This window comes from Pteropus alecto, unplaced genomic scaffold, assembly GCF_000325575.1.
Source record: "Pteropus alecto unplaced genomic scaffold, ASM32557v1 scaffold177, whole genome shotgun sequence".
Lineage (NCBI taxonomy): Eukaryota > Metazoa > Chordata > Mammalia > Chiroptera > Pteropodidae > Pteropus > Pteropus alecto.
Window position 1 is genome coordinate 11,211,249 of NW_006442207.1, and position 19,917 is coordinate 11,231,165.

At 38.1% G+C, this 19,917-nt stretch overlaps 1 protein-coding gene across 1 annotated transcript in view; it reads right to left on the minus strand.

Moving 5' to 3' along the window:
- CFAP58 (cilia and flagella associated protein 58) overlaps positions 1-16,065 on the minus strand; it is an 86,370-nt gene extending 70,305 nt beyond the window's left edge. Inside the window, exons 1-8 of the mRNA XM_025039139.1 lie at positions 16,039-16,065; positions 15,413-15,694; positions 13,182-13,330; positions 10,492-10,648; positions 9,385-9,579; positions 6,761-6,898; positions 4,668-4,827; positions 1,178-1,260 (exon numbers count right to left, since the gene is read on the minus strand). Of these exons, the coding sequence (XP_024894907.1) occupies positions 1,178-1,260; positions 4,668-4,827; positions 6,761-6,898; positions 9,385-9,579; positions 10,492-10,648; positions 13,182-13,330; positions 15,413-15,694; positions 16,039-16,065 (1,191 nt within the window). The remainder of the gene's footprint in view (positions 1-1,177; positions 1,261-4,667; positions 4,828-6,760; positions 6,899-9,384; positions 9,580-10,491; positions 10,649-13,181; positions 13,331-15,412; positions 15,695-16,038) is intronic.
- Between the last annotated feature and the right edge of the window lie 3,852 nt (positions 16,066-19,917).

A 19,917-nucleotide genomic window follows, 5' to 3' on the forward strand; every position in this document is an offset into this window, starting at 1 on the left:
ATATATACACACACACACACACACACACACACACACACACGCACATATATATATATATATATATATATAGTATAAATGGACTAAATATTATATATCTCAAAAATAAATTTAAAAATCTATATCCAATAATATTGTTTACACATGTAAATTTATAGAATAAAGAAAGTTTCCAGGATTATGCAAAAAAAGAAAAATCAATGATTTTCTTAAGGAGAGCTCTGCATGCAAACATATCTAATCTTCTATTTCCTGAGATTTCCTAAATAGTCCACTTTAAGATGAAGGGTAATCTACTTTGTTAACATTTGTTCAATTCTGAGAAACCTAAAGAAATAATGAAAAGTCAGAACGAACACCTACTTTGATGAGATAAAGCTGTCTTGGCCAAAAGCCATCAGGCTGTCTGCTCTGGAAGCAGCCTCTCCATTCTACACCTGGCTGATCATTTTTTCATCCCTGGAGGAAATCCTTGAGCAGGAAAGTTTATCTTATATCTTTAAAAGTAGTTAATCTCCTAAGAGTGACTGCCAAGGGAAGGAATCCTCTGGAAGGGGCAAGGAGAGGAAGGGTCGGGGGAGGGGTCCTGCCTTGCATGGAAGATTCCAGGCCTCAAGCTCTCCCAACTCTTCTCTCAGCTTTAGACCATATTGAGCTCAAAAACTAGGAGAAATAAGGACTGGGGGAAAAAAAAAAAAACCTACAACAATCCTGAAAAGATGGAAGAAAGAGTAGAGATTGGTTTTATGGCATCCACCAGCCACCCCTATACCTAACAAAGTTAAAAATTCATTAGCACTCATTTCTATTTTCTGGATTAGCAGAAGTTTCAGATTATAGATATCAAATTCAGAAATTTCGACCAACTTAGGCAGTTGAGGATGCCAAATAACACAACCAGCAATAAAAACAGAATCCACAGACACTCTGAAATCCTCTGCTAGTTTACATGATAATTCTCCAAAATTCTTTTGTGCTCACAGGTGATAATGCGGTTTCAATTCACAGCCAGTGAATGCTGGACTACAACAGCTGCTTGGAGGAAAATTGAGCACTATTATTTATTCTAATCTACTTTTGTCTGCCTCAGAGTTTTCTTTACCCATATAACCTGCTATAGGCAGATATTATAGCACTAAAGAAAGGCATTTATTTCCTAGTGTTACTGTAAAGAACTCACCTTATTTAATATGTCCCTTTCTCTCAGAAGCTCATCCATTGCTTTCTTATCAAGCTCTGCTTGTTTCTTTGAAGCCTCTACCTCTAAATCACCAGGCAGAAAAATAACAATAAATATAGAGTTAACCTAAGAATCTACCAGAGACAAAGTGATACAAAAACTGCTTTGTACATCTATAGCTATAAAAGTGTTTAGTAACTGTTACCCAGTCTTCATTACAACTCAGATAGATCTTCCTATCCCACTAAACCGATGGAAACTGAAGCTTAGAGAGATTAAGCCACCTGCCAAGGATCTGCAGACAAGAGGTTGACAGGGTTGAGACTGGGAGCACGGTTCTCCGACTCCAAAAAGTTCTCACTCTTTTTAAATCTGAGTATATAAGTAAGTAGGAATACAAAAAGAAATAAAAATAAACAGAAAGAAAAATTCAAATCAACCAGTCTACTTAGGATTTTGATATGAAACTTTCCTGACCTTTTCCTATGCAAATACATGTGTGTATATAATTATAAATATATATAGTCACATAAATATATATACATCAAAAGGGAAAATACTATACATACTGTTTCATAGCTTGTTTTTATAATTAACAGACATAAAAGAATTACCTCTCTATATTATAAATGAGCATCTACATCAGAATTTTTAACAACTCCATATTTTACTATATGAAAATGTATAACTTAGCCAATCCCCCTTCTTAACCCTTAAGTTGCTTCCATTTTATTTATTTATTTGTAATTATAAGCAATAATTCTGTGAAAGTTCTTTATTTATTACTCTAGAAGAGGAAGTCCTGGATCAAAGTAGATTAGAAATTTCTCTTCTATTGCCAAATTTCTCTCCAGAAAATTAATAGCAATTTTAACTCACACCCAAACCACCACTGGGTATTAACATTCTCTTTGATCCTTGACAATCTGATAGATTATTAAAACCAGTATGTTAGTATTTCATTTACATTTCTTTGATTAGTAGGGAAGTTAACTACTTTTTCATGCTTAATGACCATTTATTTGTATTTCTGTTTTGCAAATTGGCCACACTTGCCCTTTGCTCATTTTTCTCAGGAATTGTTTATCCTTTCTGAGGATTTGCAAGAACTCTACATATAATAAGGATACTAAATCTTTGACTGACAATATTTTGGTCAATTTGCCTTTATGGATAGTCTTTGGTACATAAGAAAAAAAATTAGCTTTTATTTCACTAAATTTCTCAATCTTGGCTTTATGGTTTCTACAATGGGTGTTAACTTTTTCTCCCAAAAAGTAGCTTAATGTCATGCTACCATTTTCTTAATAACCTATACTGCATGCACACTGGTACGAAACAAAACCTTTATCTTAAATGATAATCTTGGATGTTTCTGTGGCCTTTTCTATCTTTTTCATTGATCTGTTTATTCGGACATCTTCACTATACTATTTAATTGCTGAAACTTTGTAATACACTTAAACACCTGGTAAGACAAAATGCTCCCTTATCCCTCTTCTTTTTCAGAATGTTATGACTGTGATCATGTTTATTCTTCTGGAGGAACTCTAGAATCGGTTTTCAAGTCCCAGCCATATAACTCACTGAAATTTTTATTGGAAATATTAAATGTATAGATTAATGTAGACAGATTTGTATCTTTATCATATTAAGTTTTCTCATTCAGGAACTTGGTATATCTCTTCATTTCTCAAGTCCCCTCACTAGCATTCTGTGGCGCTTTTAATGTATATGTCTTGCAGATATTTTGGTAACTTTATTTATAGATATTTTATTACTTTAGTTGCTATTGTTAAAAGAGGCTTTTCCATCATATATTCTAACTGATTCTTTGAACGAAAAAAATACTATTACTATCTATATATTTATTTTATAACCCGCCACCCTATTGAACTCTCGTTAGCTCTGGCAGTTTTTCACTTTGTTTCTTGGGTTTTGTGATAGCAAAAACATATGGAGGACTCGTCCTCCTAACCACTATGTCCAATGCCACTCTTTGATCAGGCACATCAAAAGGAAGAGGCCCCTAAGGAGAAATAACGGTTAACGATATCTATAAGATAACAAGAAGAGAGAGAGAGCATGATGACTTCTGTAAACCTGATTTAAGGATGAAGAATTGGGTTCAACACTGAATAGATATTTTTTCCTCAAAACTTAGAAATATTGCAATTAAAAATACAGAAATTTAAATATGAGAGTGTTTTGAAAGTCACTAAGCCAGTTACAAAACAAGCTCCAGACGTTCCTTTTCTTCATATCTGTCACTATAGACATTAGATTATAAACTCGTGCTAGACAGTAACCATCCTGAGGGCAGAGACCTCCATGTAGCCAATGCCTTACATAATAGGCACCTAATTTTTCAAATGAAAGAATGAATGAATGGGAAAATTGTCAAGGTAAGCTGCAACTGTGCCTCAATAAGTGATTTCTTCCTGGCATCGTAGAAGGAAAAATATTTACGCTTCTCAAAGGTTTACATGACAAATATTTATAATAATCTTATCTTGAGATTATATCTCACATAATTTTTAGTGAGGCGATGTATGTTCTTATGCTTTTAGGTATGTTACCTCATACAGTGATTTAAAACTCACAGTAGCCTTCGTGAGGTGAATGCAGAGTCCCTACCTCACATTCTGGTATAGTCAGAATTCAAACCCAGACCCTCTGTCCCCATGTCCAGAGCTTTTTCTGACATGCCAGATTTGACTAGCATACCCTATTTTCAATTATATTCTTTTCAGAATGAGATAGTATTCTATCTTATTACTTATATAAATAGTACTATCTGGGAAATAATAGACGGCATTTAGTAAACCGTCTGTGTATGTGCTATGCAACGTCCACACATGCTTTATGTGTGTTGGTTTATTACATTCCCCCAGCAGCTAAATATGATGGAGGTGGAATCTGAACCCAGGCAGACACGATTCCAAAATTTGTATTCTTAATGGTTTTTCTGTGCTGTACAGCCTCCCCTGGCACTTAAATTTTTCCTCCACAAGTCGATGTAAGAGCTGGTAAAATAAGTGTTTGCCACATGGTAAAGCACTAACAGAAGAAAAATTAGAAGCCATTAATTTTTGTCCCACTGATTTTGGTACAATATTGTCTCAAATACTGCCAATGGGGGACATTCGTTTTAATTTATCCCCTATCTTCTATGGGAAAAGGAACTAAAGCTAAAAGTCATGTAGAACCCAGACCTAACAGTATAGAGATTATTTACTCCACTGACAAATACCAAGCAATATTTTGGGCTGGATTTACATGGTGCCAATACAGTCTGTTGAATAACTTTTTAAGGTATTCAGAACCATGCCCCTTCCATGTTGCCTACCTATCAGTTTAAATGTTGTTTTGCTGATTTCATCTGGCATTTTTGTTTGTATGCATGAAGCCCAGGGTTATCAAATGACACTAGTTCCAATGAAATGTTTATAAATGAATTTTTTATAGCACAAAATATTTCTTGGTTTACCTCTCTCTAATCCCAAGATCTGATTTTTTAGAGTTTCCTTGTTCTGTTCCACTTCTGCCTTTTGATCTTCAATCTGGTGCAATTTCTTGTGGATTTGCTCTCTGATTTTGTTGAGCTTCCCAATGTCAAGGCGCATCTGATGGACTTCTTCCTCTTTGGCCTATAATTAGTGAGAGAGAATTAACCACTAAATAAAAGGCCAGAGCCTGAATGATGGTAAACTCAGAACCAATAAAAGAAAATTATTCCTATGCCAGCGTGAAGTTGTTCTATTGGATTAAATCAACACACACACTGGTTTTGAGAGAAATTGAAAAACTCTATTCTCTGAATAAAATATGTGGCTATATAAGCTAAAAATAATGAAAAGACTGATTAAACCTGATGTCTCAAGGCACTAACTGAATGCTGAATCAAACAAGATAAGAATGCTGAGTTTCATGTATCATAAATGTGTGGATTTTGTGTACAAATGCTGTATTCAATTAGCAATTTTCATGGACTCACAAAGTGATCTCTCTCAGAAGGTTATTAACATGCCGTAAAATACTCAAATACTCTTTTGGACCCACATGGCCACTGTAGTGCAATTACATACACTAGAGAAAGGGTCCTCCTTCCTCAGAGAATGTTAGTCTATGGGTATATATACAGACAGGTGGACAGGGCAATATTAATGGGCAAATCTACATAATGGCAAAATGTACCAAAGCAATAATTCTAGCAAAGCACCAGATTTTTGTCTATATACTTGAAGTTTTATGAATGTTTTAAAATTCAAATTAATTTCTTCAAATTTTGCCATTCTTAGAACTCACTGGAAAAGCAACTAGTGATTCTTCTGCAAATAAACGTTAGCAATTATCCCCAGCTCTTGACAATAAAGAGACTGAACTTAGCTGAGCATGTTATCCTCAGATTATTGGTAGAAGCAGAATCCCATAGTTTCAGGGTCTGATAACAAAAATATATCAACTTTCAAGGTGCCCCATTCATGTTATCAAAGGAGAGAATTAACGGCAGAAGTATTTTTACTTTAATTTCACCTTAGGGACTAATATCTTATTTTGGCTTAAGTAGTCATTTCGTTTCTGCTTCATCTTGCAGCATTCTCATAAAGAATAGTTTCAAGTCAGACCATTATGAACTGCTTAAAATGTTCCTCAGCCTTAGGTTCTACAGGGTCCAAATTAGTTGACTTAAGGCTCCCTCTCAATTAGAACAATAAGAAGTTCTAATTCAGTAGTCATTAATCCAGACCGCATGGTTAGATTTCATAAACATCCCAGAAACCTCTGAGACTGCATGCAACACAAGATACAAGATGTGCAATAAGTGTGTGTGTGTGTGCATATGTGTGTGCGCATGTGCTTTTATCTGATACTCAAAAGGGCTCGTGATGCAAAAACTGTATGATTCACTGCTCAAATCTATGTATTATTCTTGACCAGTCACTCATTTTATACCCAGTATTCTAACATAACCAGAGTAGGGTTTATCAATTTTTCAGAATTAGTGATATACGTAAAGTGGCTCATATAGGCATAAAATATGTATCCTAGTATAAAACTGTTATCCAAACTTAATTTGCAAGCATTCTTCAAGGAAGAAAGGGAGAAGAATAGGAGGCCTGTCTTGAAATTTGCAGTGGAGGGAGTAAAAATCCAGCTTCTACAATCCTGGAAATAAATACCCAATAGTAACAGTCCATCCTCCAACCCTCCTATTCTACCTTCTCTATAATAAAACATAATCTGACTTCTTTGCTATTCGCTCATGTTAACAGTTTCTAGCTCCAGGCAACTGGTTACTTGCAAGTCTGAATTACAGAGATGAACATCTGAGCTCAGTTTAGAAAGCATTTGCATAATCATATGATCAATAATCAGGTTTGCAATTTTATAAGTAAGAATGGAAGTTATTACGCTGTCTGCTTCCAGGCATGAAGCAATCGCAGTAGGCTTGCGTCTGTCTCTGATATATCACAGCTAATATAGGTTATAGAACTAAGGGCTCTGACTGCACGACAAACTTGTATTAATAGGGAATGAGGGAGGGAGTGCTAGGGAACAGATATGTCACTTGGCGTTTACTTTAAGCTCCAATGCCTTCTGTTGGTTTTCCTGGGATAGCTGCTCACAAACCAAACTGTGTTGTTCGTTCTCTTGCTGAAGTTTAGAATTTCTCATCTGAAACTGCTCCAGTTCCTTTGCAGCTCTCTCATTCAATATCTGAAAGATGCAGAAGGAGCTGGTTATTGCTTTTTAATCTGATTACAATATCTGCATATCCACACAGGAGGCCCTGCAAACCTCCTGAGACAATCGCAGCAGCCACACTTTCTTGTCTTTGTGGAAATGGTTCTTTATGCCCGGTGAAAGCACTAACGCACTCAAACATGATGAATGTTAAAATGGCTGAGGAAAATGATTCCTAATGAATAACACAGAGAGGATTTTTTTTTTTTTTCCGAGAGCCTTGGGAAGTCTTGTTCACAGGTGGTGGATAAATATTTTAATGCCTGTTTGCCATTTGGCAGGCTTTGCATACGCAACAATTGCTATAATCATTGCAAATGAGCTAGAGATTCAAACGAGTTTTATCTGCTGTGGGGCTAGGAAGCTACATCTTCAGAAGCAAATCCTGCATTCACATGCCTACAACATTTTCAGGAACAGAACCATTTGCCAACACCAACACAGAGACAACTCCCTTTTAATCTAACTTAAGTCAAAACCATGGAACAGGTGTGGAATGACTTCTACCTGCCTGACTTCAGTGTCAGCAGGATTTTCCTCTTCCCTACCCTGATGATAGGTTTTATAAAAAGAGAAGATTATATTTTAAGGGGCCATTTCTATTGGGAGACAACTGGGGAGATAAAAGGATATCAAGTGGACTGAAGGAAAAAAAGAGAGGATAGAACTTACTCCAAAATATAGTTGACCCTTGAACAATGCGAGGGTTAGAAGCACCAGCCTCCCACACAGTTGAAAACCCATGTGTAACTCTTGATTCCCCCAAAACTTAACTATAGTCATCCCTCGCTGTCTACTGGAGGATTGGTTTCAGGACCTCTGAGGATACCAACATCCACGGACACTAAAGTACCTTATATAAAATGACGGCCAAACAATAGTATGGGCAGCTCTTCACATCTGTGATTCCCAGCCGCAGATTCCCAACCATGGATCTTAAATGCTGTTTTCGATCCACGATTTGTTGAATCTGCGGATGTGAAACCAGCAGATAAGGAGGGACAAATGTATATTTATTGGGTAAAAATCTGCGTCTCAGTGGACCCGCGCAGTTCAAACCCGTGTAGTTCAAGGGTCAGCTATACGACTTACATGCAAGCAAGAGTTAAACATGAAAAAAAAAAATCATCCAATTTCCTATCAATAGGGACCAAATAAAATATAGCCGGCTATGCTAAAAATGAAACTGTTTACCTAAGACGTGGATATTGCTAAACACAGCGCTATAGTTTTATCGTGATGTCCAAAAATCTCTCAAATTTTCTGTTCAAAGGAGTTTCATGTTTTTCTCAAGGATACTGAACATTATATATTATCTATGTCTGGCTTTATATAAAACAAAGCTACTGACAAAGAAATGTATTCTAATATCTATTTTTTAAATAGAAAAATGCTATATGGCTTGACAATTCTTTGGAAACTTCCTCCAAGAAAATATTTTCAAGAAATAAATTTTTTCGATTACATGAATTACTTCTTTAAGAAATGAGAAAAGAGACTAGAATTACTACTGAGTTGCTTTAAACCACTATTCCAGGCGAAATGTTAAAAAAAAAAAAAAAACAAGTACCATATTTAAAATGTGTAAAGACTGAGTATGGTTTCCTAAACTTGAAACTTGAAAATAAACCTATTAAAAATAAATCATGATATGTTCACACAATGAAATGTTATACAGCTATAAGAATGAATGCTCTATTGAGTTCTGTCCAACAGGACTTTCTACAATGACAGGAGTGTTCTCTATCTGGGCTGCCCAATAGGGTATCTACTAGTCACATGTGGCTACTGAGCACTTGAAATGGTGCTAGTGCAGCCGAGGAACTGAATTCTTAATTTTATTTAATTTTAAATAACTTAACTTTAAATAGCCACATGTGGTCAGTCAATACCATATTGGACAGTGCAGTCCCGTAACTGCCTGGCAGCAACATAAATGAATGTCACGAGCAGAATATAGAGCAAAGGAAGTGAGACACAAAATAGGACATCCTGGATGGTTTCATTTCTGTGAAGTACAAAAACAGGCAAAACTAATCTCTGCTTAGAATTCAGAATGGGGATGACCTTTGAGGGGAAAAAGTAACTTGAACAGGGCCACAAGGGGGTTTCTGGGATACTGGTTCTTGGGCTGGGTACAGGTGACCAAGATGTGTTTGAGTGGAGAAAATTCATCGAGCTGTGCACTTGCGACTTATACACTTTTCTGTGGGCATAATATACATCAATAAAAGGTTAAAAATAAATTAATTAACCTCTAGGAGCTGAAAATAAAAAAAAGGAGGCATATCTACCTCGAAGATCCATTCAAAGTGCTAAGTGTTTTGTTACCAACATCTCTAGTGATGAGATTTTTTTGCTACTTTCCAAAGAAAATTCAAAATGCCCCAAAGGGCCGCGATCAAAGACACCGTTCTCATTTTTTCGAGGACCCACAGAGCAGCCTGCACCCAGCACACCTTCTGCTCCTTCAGCTGCTGCTCCAGCTTCTGGAGCTCCTCCTTGCTCTTCTGCACATACTGCTGCAGGGCCTTAATTTCCGTCTGCCTGGTGTCCATGTCTGTCTGAATCTGCCTGAGCTCTTTCTCCAGTTTTTCCTTCTTCCGAGACTCCCGGGAAGTTTCGTTCTGACGTTGCTGGATTTCTTGTTGGAACTATGGACAAAGAAAGGACAGGGAGGAAAGAGATGAACTCCTTGTCAGGACAAGTCTCAACCAGCCACGCTTCCCCCTCTCTCAGACCCTTTATTTTTAGGGCGGTCACTCTGTAGTAGCATTTCTCCTGTACGATAGTCATCTTTGAACCCCGATGTTCAAACTTTTCGAGAATATTCTGTATTGTTTTTCAGAGCCTTGAGACCAAACATTCTCCCTGATGGTGGGAACAAATCCACAAAGGATGATATAAAACCCAGTTAAATATAGAAGCCCAGAATTCTAGAGAAGTTAAAAATGAAAAGAATTCATCCAATTCTCCATCAATGGGAACTAAATAAAATGTAGCCAACTACTCTAAATATGAAATTGTGTTTTACACGAGTACTGGTTATTGCTAAAAAAAAAAAAAAAAAAAAGCACTATAGATTTATTACGATGTCCAAATTCTATAAAAGGCCTTTCTCTTATCTCATGCTCAAAGAAGTCTCATGTTTTCTCCTAGACAGGGGACTTATATATTACCTATTTGACTTCTGGCTTGATATAAAACTGTTCAGAAGGGTCACACTAGATGGCCTCCTTACAAAGGAAAAAGGTCAAGGGAATGATTTCCACCATCCCCAGATGCAGGTCACCCTGGCCTTCACAGAGGACACCTCCTTCGGCCAGAATTGTAAAGCAATACACAGCTTTAGTGACTTCTCAGAAAGAGAATGTTGAGAAGAGTGACTCAAATAAAATTGCTCTCGTAAGAATAAAACATAAAAACAAGCAGAACAGTGGATGCTTCATTTGGGTAGTGAGGGTAAATTTGAGAGAGGAACATGATGGAAAGGGAGACTGGGGAAGACTGAAACATCCTTCTAGAAAGTCATGTTCCTTCATCGTGCCCTCCATGACAAAGCAGACCTGACTGATGGTCTGCTCGGCCTCTTCTCTGCATCGCTCCATTTCCTGCTGCTGTTCAGTGATCTGAGCTAAGGACTCTCGTAATTTCACCACTTCTGTCAAGAGCTGGTCTCGCTCCTTTGTCACTTCTTCTTTGAACTTCAGCAAATCTCGGATACTGAAAAAGAAGAACAGAGGAGTCAGACTAAACGGCCATCTGCTCGGGAGTCCTTCTTAGCTTCCCCTGAGCTCATTTTCATGGGAAAAACTTCGGGTCAGGGATGAACACTATTCATGTGTGAAAGAGAAAGATCTTTATGCCCTGACATGGGAGCTGTTTGTGAGTCGTTCACTGAAAAAGAAGTTCCAATAATAACATACATAATATAACCCTTTTCATTATATTTAAGAAATTACAGCTTCTGTGTGTGTGTGTGTGTGTGTGTGCGCGCATTTTTTTAGAGATATCCAAAAAATAAACACAAAACTGTTAACTGATTATCTCTGAAAAGTGGAATTTAGGGTGGAAGAGTTGGTGAGGGGGAATGATTTTTACTCTTTAGTTTCCACACCTTCAGTTTATTTTGAATTGTTGCAATAAGACTGTATCGCTATTGTCAATTCTTTTAATTAACCCTAAGGATATGTCAATTCAGGAAATTATTTGTTTAATATATCCATTGGAGGGCTCTAATTACAGCTATAAAGTCTAAAGTGAAGCATAAACATAAGCAAATAATACATGTTGCCATTTGTCTATCCATTCACTCATATAGTTTCTCAAAGAAATCCAACCCATACAAATTGTTTCCAACAACAAAATTTGGAAAATCATTCATGATGCCAGTTTTCAGAGAGTATGTGATAATATTTGTTGATCTGAATTATAAACCAGTTACTTCCACATTTCAAAAACCATTACATATAATTTGGTGTGACTTTCTGCAGAATTAGCATTTTGAAAGTAGAGAAGCTATATCTGATGTGACTTGTGCAGCAGAATTAGTCTAAAGCAAGGCAACTACTTCAGAGCTGAGAAAGCAGACAACTTGCATTTGAGGCCCTTGCAGTTGACAGTCACCAAATGACTGTTGGAAACACAAAAATTTGATGGTGTTTATTTACCAACAATTTTGATATAAGATAAATGAACCTTCAAAACTACATTGAAACTCTTCTCCAGAAATAAAACCTCAAATTCTAAGGTTACTGTGAAGAAAGAAGCTATACCTAAGGGCACTGTTGATGATAAAATTCTGGGCTGGATAGTTTCTTCAGTTCTCCTCCTCAACCATGTGCCAATTCTCATTAAAACACCTCCTAACTGAATCAGTTCCCTCACATGGCTCTTCAATAGTTGCTATAATTATGTTTGACTTCTTTCATAACAGACTTCATTATGCTGGACATCACATCGTTTGTTTGTTTTTCCTATTGCTTCCCCCAATACCTGCACTTAGAACTATCTCTCAATATTGGCTAAATGCACCTAGAAAGCATAAGAAACCTAGCCAGCAGGTAGATTTGGTTAAAGATGCCTGAGGAAACATATACTCATTCCTGATTAATGCAAGGTTTTGTATAGCTTGAACAGTGCTAGACTCCTAGAGGGAAGTTAAAGGTATCTTTCTTCAGGGAATTCACATCCTAATTAGTACAGTAGCACATCAACAAATAATTTCAATACAATGTAATCAGTGCATACTTGAGGTAGATGTTGCAACCTATGGAAACAGAGAACACAGTGACTCTTCCGCTTGATCATTGGGTCTGGGGCTGGGGAAGAGGAAGGAACTGAGATGCTGATTGTGATGAGATCAAGATGGTGCTTGAGGTGGATCTTGAAGGACAGTTGTTTACTATGTGGATAAGGAGGAAAAAAGATTCCTAGCATAGAACAATATGTTCAAAGGTATGGAGGCATGAGTAAGTGTGGTGTTCTAGACACGAGTCTAGCAAGGCTGACTGGGGCAGATCTATGAAGAGCCCTGAAAGACGTGTTCAAGACTTTGGACTTTATCCTTTGGGAATGAGTAGCTATCAAAGGTGTTTATGCTGGAGATGGAAGCATGCAGGTATATGTTTCAGGATCATAAATCTGGTATGTGGAGATATAAAGAAGGAAGATGTCTTCTTGAAGGCAGGGAGACAAGTTAGGAGTCTACTGCCAAATCCATCGGAGGGTGAAAGGCTCAAATCAAGGAAGTAGCGTTGGCAATAGAGAGGAGGAAAAGATGGAAGTGATGTTTAGAAGACTGAATCTACAAGACAACGTTTTAAGAGATGAAGCAGTGGCAGGGTTGAAGCACAACTCTGTTTTCTGGCCAAGAACTTGAGAAGTTGGAAGGATGATAATGCAACTTCATGGGGGGGTAGGGGGAGTATGAGAGGAGCTGTAAATCTGGGCAGAAAAGCAGCCAGTTCCATTCCACACAAGTTTGAGAGAAATAAATCTAAAACCTTTACTCATTTTGAAACTGTAATACTGATTCTTATAAAGGCAGAAGTTTAATATAACCATGAATCAGTTCTTGAGTATGGAGAAAGGGATTATTAAAAATTAAAAATGGCAATAGACAGAAAACAATGTGTGGTAAACCAAGAAAGGAGAGTCTTACATCACAAAGGAGACACTGGCAAGCCCCAGGCTGCCTGTTGAAGGAGTCCTCTGCAAAGGCAAGTCCAACATGTATCAAAAAGGCAATACCTACTTGCTGTCCTGGTCCATTGATAATCCAGACCCTTGCTCGACTAGTTTGGTTAGGTTCACTATTTCCTCTTTCAGGGCAAGAATCGTCTCCTTTGCCTTCTGCTCTTTATCATAGGCTGAGTCCACCATCTTCCAAGCCTTTTCAATTTCCTAGGTCGGCCACAGGACATCAATGAGAAAAACCAAACTAGGTTCCAGATGTAAGATAAACCAAGCAAACAGAATAATAAAACAACTACAATATAGTAGTCATTTATGGGGGAAAGAAGAATGTATATAACAAATTATGCATTAAATTTATATTGACTTACTGAATTGTTCAACATGAGCTCGTCAATACTGAACAGCAGTTTTTAGGCGGGGTATTGGAAAGGATATTTTTTCTCCTGTAGATGAGTGTGACTACGAGATTCACATACTACAAGGGCTGCTATAACTAGGAAGATATTTCTAATAAACATGTTAAGATAGATTTACAAAATTAAAAGTGAAAGTCTATGTGCTTTCCAAGTCCAGATATTTTTTTTTTTAAATAAGCTTTATCACATAAGGAATGATCTTGGATCCAAGCCAAAAATCTGAAGTTCTTGATAGATTCCAAATAAAAAGTGTATTTTGTTCTCAGGTTCCAAGTGAACAACTGGATGACAATGTGAGCCTTAGAACAATTCATAGCAAAGTGGTCTTTGTTGTCACCTAATTGTACACAACAGCCTTGGTAATTTCCATTTTCACAAACTCAAACCCAGGCTTTCTCATCAAATGCCTATAGGGGAGAAACAAAACCCACAGCAGGGAATGGAAACAATGATTCAAGCAGCTAAGGCTTCCCTACTGTTATGAAATGCAATGTAGAATATTAACATAAATACTTAAAAGAGAACTATAGCTATCCAAATAAATGAAGAAAGCACAGTAAATATTGCAACAGCCCTGAGTTTTACCCTGCCACTTCATTTTCTTGCAAAATTTCATCGAGTGGAATGTGAGTACTTTATACAGGTAAAAACCTATTAGCTTAAGGCAAAAATATTCCACTTTCATGTTGACAAGAAATAAAATGAGTGGAAGAAAGTATTTAATTTAACTAAATAAATTCATGCTGTTACAATAGAGAGACAAGACTCTTGGGTAAGTAACTACAACACATAATTCAGCGATTTGAAACAAAAGTCAGTTTATAGGATATGTTTTTCTATAGCAACCATATATACTATTTTCAGTAAAACAAATAAAGGACATTTAAATGGAAATATGATTACATGAAGACTTGTCCAAATCAACTTCACCACTTAGATTTTAATCAATTTATGACTTCCATTTCCAGTTTTTAACTTCACAATAGTGTTTTTTTCCTCATAAAATTAATTAAAGCCTTCTTATGTTGGTTTTTCAACAAAGAGAAGAAAATGACAATAGGGAGAAAATAACACTTCAAAAAAGTCATTTCTAAGACAATGTCATATTTTGCACTGGTCTTGGAAATTCATTTGAATTGGCTGATGTTTAATTGCATGATATCAAGGAAATTATCTTAAAAGTTTGTGAATTATTTCTCATCACTAGAGTTTTAATTACAAATTAAAAAGTCTTAACTTCTTATCACCCTGACATCAACATGGAACATTTTTGTTTTACCTTCAAGATAATGCACCACACTTGAGGATGGAAAAATAAAGTGTAAAACAAAGCTATGTTTCCCCCAGTAACCCTCCTAGATTGAATCCCTGTTCTCTCATTATGAGGAACTGGGAGGATCAAGGCAGAAGCAAAGCGATCCTAAGAAGAAATATCATGAATATTACTATCTGGGAATTCCCAAGGCAATTTCTCCTAAAACAGTAGAAAAAGTAGAAATACGAAAATATCTTTAACAAGCTACCACCATGAGATATTTAATTACTACTCATCTTATATAAAACAAGACGTATTGAGATTCCCAATATTGTACTTACTTATCTCTAATTCTTTTTGCTAAGCCAATATTTCTTAGAAACCAAGTCAGTAAAGTTCTATATTATTTTCTGAATAGTGAAATTTACCCAGGCTAATTATTTTCTTTGAAATTGAACATTATGCCCTAGGTTTAATGAATATATAAATCATGTAAATTTTTACTTACTAACTCATTTACTACCAGCCCAAAGCTGCCAAAATAATGAAAGGATGATGTTTTAAATACAAGATGCATTTATGGCAGCTCTCCACTGGTCCTGTTTCTAGATCACTGACCTTCTTCAGGGATGCAATGGTGGTCTGATCATCCTGAGACAGCTTCAGGGCAGTGGCGACCTTTGCAGAATTAACCACAATCTCTGCATTTAGCTCTCTGCATTTGGCCATCAGACGCTTTTCATTGTCATAAGACTTTTTCATGATAGCATGAAGCTTCTCATATTCAGTCCTAAATCTCTCCAGGCTTTTGTCTCCTGAAAGTTCATTGAGAACCTCCTGAAAATCCCTTTCGATTTCTTCGAATGCAGTTTCTTCCAGCACTGTTTTATCACCCTTTTCCTGTACAGAAGAGCAGGCATGGGAATGAGCTTTGCAATATTTACACCATTACCATTCAGGAATTACTGTTAATATCCATGAATAAAAGACCTTCATACAAGCAGAATAAAATCCGCTGACAAGCAGAAATTTGAAGACTATAGGATAGGAAGAGAACAACTATATGAAGTTCACACACACACACACATCCTATTACATGGTGTTGTTACGGATTAGATCAAATGGGAAAATTCATGTTAAACACTTAGCCAAGTGCTTGACAAATAGTAGGTGCTCAATAAATTCTGATAGCTGTTATGATTATTCCAAGCCTTGATCTCTTTTCATTTCATCCTACTTCTTACTGTATCAGGATTGCAGAGGGAACCCATGCCATGTTGAGGTCAGACTTAAGAACATCTTGGTGTACATATTACAATATCACATATACTCACAGTGAAACCCATCTGAAATATGGAATAGGTGTTCAATTGTTTTTATTCCATAAGAAAATTAGGCTAGGTCATCTCCATAAGTATACTGAAATGCTCCCTGTGCAATGCTCATGGGCCTTTTTCCACATTTGCTTTCCATGTTTAGCTGGACAACAAATTATTTAAAAATATAAGCCCACCTAGGAAGACCAGGTGCTGTAGGTATAAAATTTCTGAAGATGACATGCAAGCCAAACAGAGTCCACATCTTAATATAGATGTCAAGTCACAAGCATATCTATAACATTTCGTGTAACAATGTTAGTACTAATGTTAAATTCACCAGAAGTTTTCTTCCTGACTAAAAGCAGATTATTGCAAAGATCACAATAGAGCAATTCCACAAAGAAAGAAAAATTACATTAAGGAAATATGGAGCTGCTGTTGCTCTGAGCTTTCCCCTTGTTGATGCTAAACATGAGCACACAGAAAAATATATCACGGCAATGTTCTCGGTTCCATCCCTGTAAACGGTATTAACGTCAACATTTGACACCAGCCTAATGATTTGTTGGCAGACCAGGATTTCCCTATATACCTGGCACTTAGCACAGAAATGGAAAAATATCAAAGAAAGAAAAGTTTTAAAGAAACTTTTATGAACAGAAGAGATTTATTCATATTGCTATTTTAAAATATATTACTATTAAAAGCAAAGCAAAAATTATCTCTTAGCTGTGACCAATAACCAGTCGGTATGTACACTATTACAGCATATAACCATATCTGTTTCAGCAGCATGGTTTCAACATGAACTAATCAGAGAGGAACTGTGATGCTCCTTCATTCAACACCTATCTATTGAGTGTTTATTATCTGCCAGGCACTGTTCTGGGTGCTATGGATACCAATCAGTGGGGAGAAGGAAAAGGAAAAAGGAAAAGAGAGTTGCAGTGAAAAATGAGGCCAGATTGGAAATGAAGACTTATGAAAGCAGAGGTGAAAAAAGTTTGCTGAAATCAAGTGAAAAGAAAAAGAGGGAAGAAATAAGGAGAGATAGTGAAAAGGAAGGGAGATTAGGAAATAATTATTTCATAGTATTGGTATCTAGGGCTTATTATAGAAAATGAGGAAGAATGACATAAATCAAGATGACTAGTGGAAGAGAATAGGAGGAAATACTCAAAAGCAAATGATGGGGTCAAAGGAGAAAAATTAGAAGAAATAGGAGGAAGAAATAGGAAGAAAGGAGACATGAATGAGTGTAGGTACTGGGGATAAGTAAAGTGGCTCCAGTAGTGTGGATATAAGAGAGACGTGAGAGTGATGGAGCTGGGGAAGTAAGGAAGATAGAGAGTACGAAAGGGATTGTATAATAAAGAAAGGAAGCTGTTGACTAGAGGAAGATATAGTTTAGAAGGGGAGACTAGAAGACTGGGTACGGAAGAGACAAAATGATGAGGGGATGTGAATCGTATAGAAGGGACAAGAAAAGCAACTGGAATAGGGGTGGGGGGCATGATGGAGGTGACAGGAGCTGGGACCAGGCCTGGCCTCATAGGTATGTGACCTACGCAGTTGCACAGGGCCCCTTGCTCAGACGCACCCCGTCCCCCAGTCAGTTTAGTGTTCCGTTATCAAATCTTGAAACTCAATAATTTTTAAGAATGGGGCTCTAAATTTTCATTTTTTTTGAGCCCACACATGACGTAGCTGATCATGAGTGAAATGCGGGAGAGCTCTGATAGGGCCTTGAAAGATATGAGTAGGATCATGGTGGATGGGGACTGTGAATGGCAAGTGCTAACGGGGACCTGATGTCCAAGTTATAAATGAGGGCGCTAATGGACAGACAGGGGATCTTTAAAGGGTAGCAAAAATGACCCCTCATCAATGAGGATGAAGATGGGGTGTACTACAATGTGGGGGAGTGTGCATGGAGGCTAAGGATTGTAACACAGTGGTCAGTAACAGAGGGCAGTGGTGATAGGCTGAAGGGCTTAATGAAGATGTGTCAAAGCAGGTGAACAGTTGACAGAGAATCATGGTGTGACAGGCAGGCAAGGGTCAGTGAACAGGGGTAACAGCGGATGTCTATGAAGCCTTCTTGTAGGTCCCCCCAGTCAGTGAGACATCAATATGTCCATGTGTATCTCTCTTGTGGTATCACCTTACGGCTCAAAATCTAGGAGTGGGTGCCTGTCATGAACTTTCTAACGCCTAGCACATAGCCAATTTAATAGTAGGGCTCGGAGGTATGCTCCCAATCAAAGGAATGACTAAGGTAATGAGCCAGAGCCAACTGGGGCAGTGGGGTGAGGTTAGGCTGCAGGGGGGTGAGGTTAGGCTGCTTAGGATGTTGATGGGGGAAAATACTGGAATCAGTGGTTATGACAGAGGACAAGTCGATAGGAGAGGGACGATGGGAAGGGGTCGAGCGAGAGGCGACAGAGAGAAGGGCGCTGACTCCTGACCTCGGCCATCCTGACGCTCTCTAGGGGTGGCCTCAGAGGCTGCTGTGGAGATCGCAGAAACTGGGCCGGAGTCTGAGGAAGGGGCTGTGCACTGCCCCCAGCGTCTAAAACAGCGCCACGTTATTTCTATTCCCCGCCGGGGGCCGAAACTCTGCGCTCGGCGCGTCCTCCCGTCGCCGGGCAACCGACACGCCCTGTAAGGGCGCTTGCTTACGTTCGAAGTGGGAGGAGCCCCTGAGGCCTCACCCAGACGAAGTTCCTCGGAGGAATATGCAAATGTCCTGAATGGGGAGGGACCGAGAAAATAAGAGAGCGGTGCCCCGAGAGGCTGGGCGGAGTCCCAAGGTGTGCGCAGAAGTTAGAAACACTAAAAAGAAAGGCGAGCAAATGAGAAGAGGCAACTGAGAAAGAGGTGATGGAGGAGACCAGGAAGCTGGCAAAGGAGAGCCAAAGCCTAACGCTTACAAGGAAATGTGGATCAGACGATTCTGGATAAGGGAAGGACCGGCAGCCATCCTCTGCCCTCTGTGACAAAGCGACTCGTTCCAGGGAACCAGAAATGATCTCAATTAGAGTCAGTTCTGTTCCTTACGAAGCAGTTACTGTGCAAGACACCGGCAGGGAAAGCAAAGATAGAAAAAACACAGGTCTTGCCTTCAAAGGGTTTGTTCACTAGTGGTGAGAAAAACAGGGCGCAGAGCTCAAGGCACCCCGGCAAAATGTATTTGGAGCCACATCCTGAAAATTTGCCTAGCATGGGGGCTCCTCTCCCAAGACCCTTTCTTCTCCTCCCTCTCTCTCCTCCTCCCGCTTCGCCTCCACACCCTTTAAACTTCGAGTACAGTAAGCGGGAGTAATTAAACTCCACGGTTTGTGAAACATGTAAGACCCCTCTCGTTTCATTTTTTCCCCTTTATCCCCATCCCCACATCCACTCATCATCAGCCCCATTGGCATTCATGCTACTGTGCTTGAGTATGTATTTTTGAAAAATGCATAGCATTTTTATTAGTGCGTTTTTTTAATGTTTAATAATAGTATTGGACTTCAGGGATCATCTTATTTTCTAATTTTTTTTAACTCAGGATTCTTTTTCAGGATCTATTGCTGTTGCAGTTGGTATTGTAATCCCAGTTCGTCTCTTCTGGTTGCTGCATACTATCCTGTATGGGACATCCATACATTTCACTTCCATCCCCAAGTGATGAATACCAAGGCGGCCTCCACATCTCCAAAAGCACGGTCACTGCAGCGGTGATCAGCCTGCCTATGGTTCTTTATAGACCTGTGTTCAAATTCCTCTAAAATACATGCCTAGGAGAGAGATTCTTAAAGT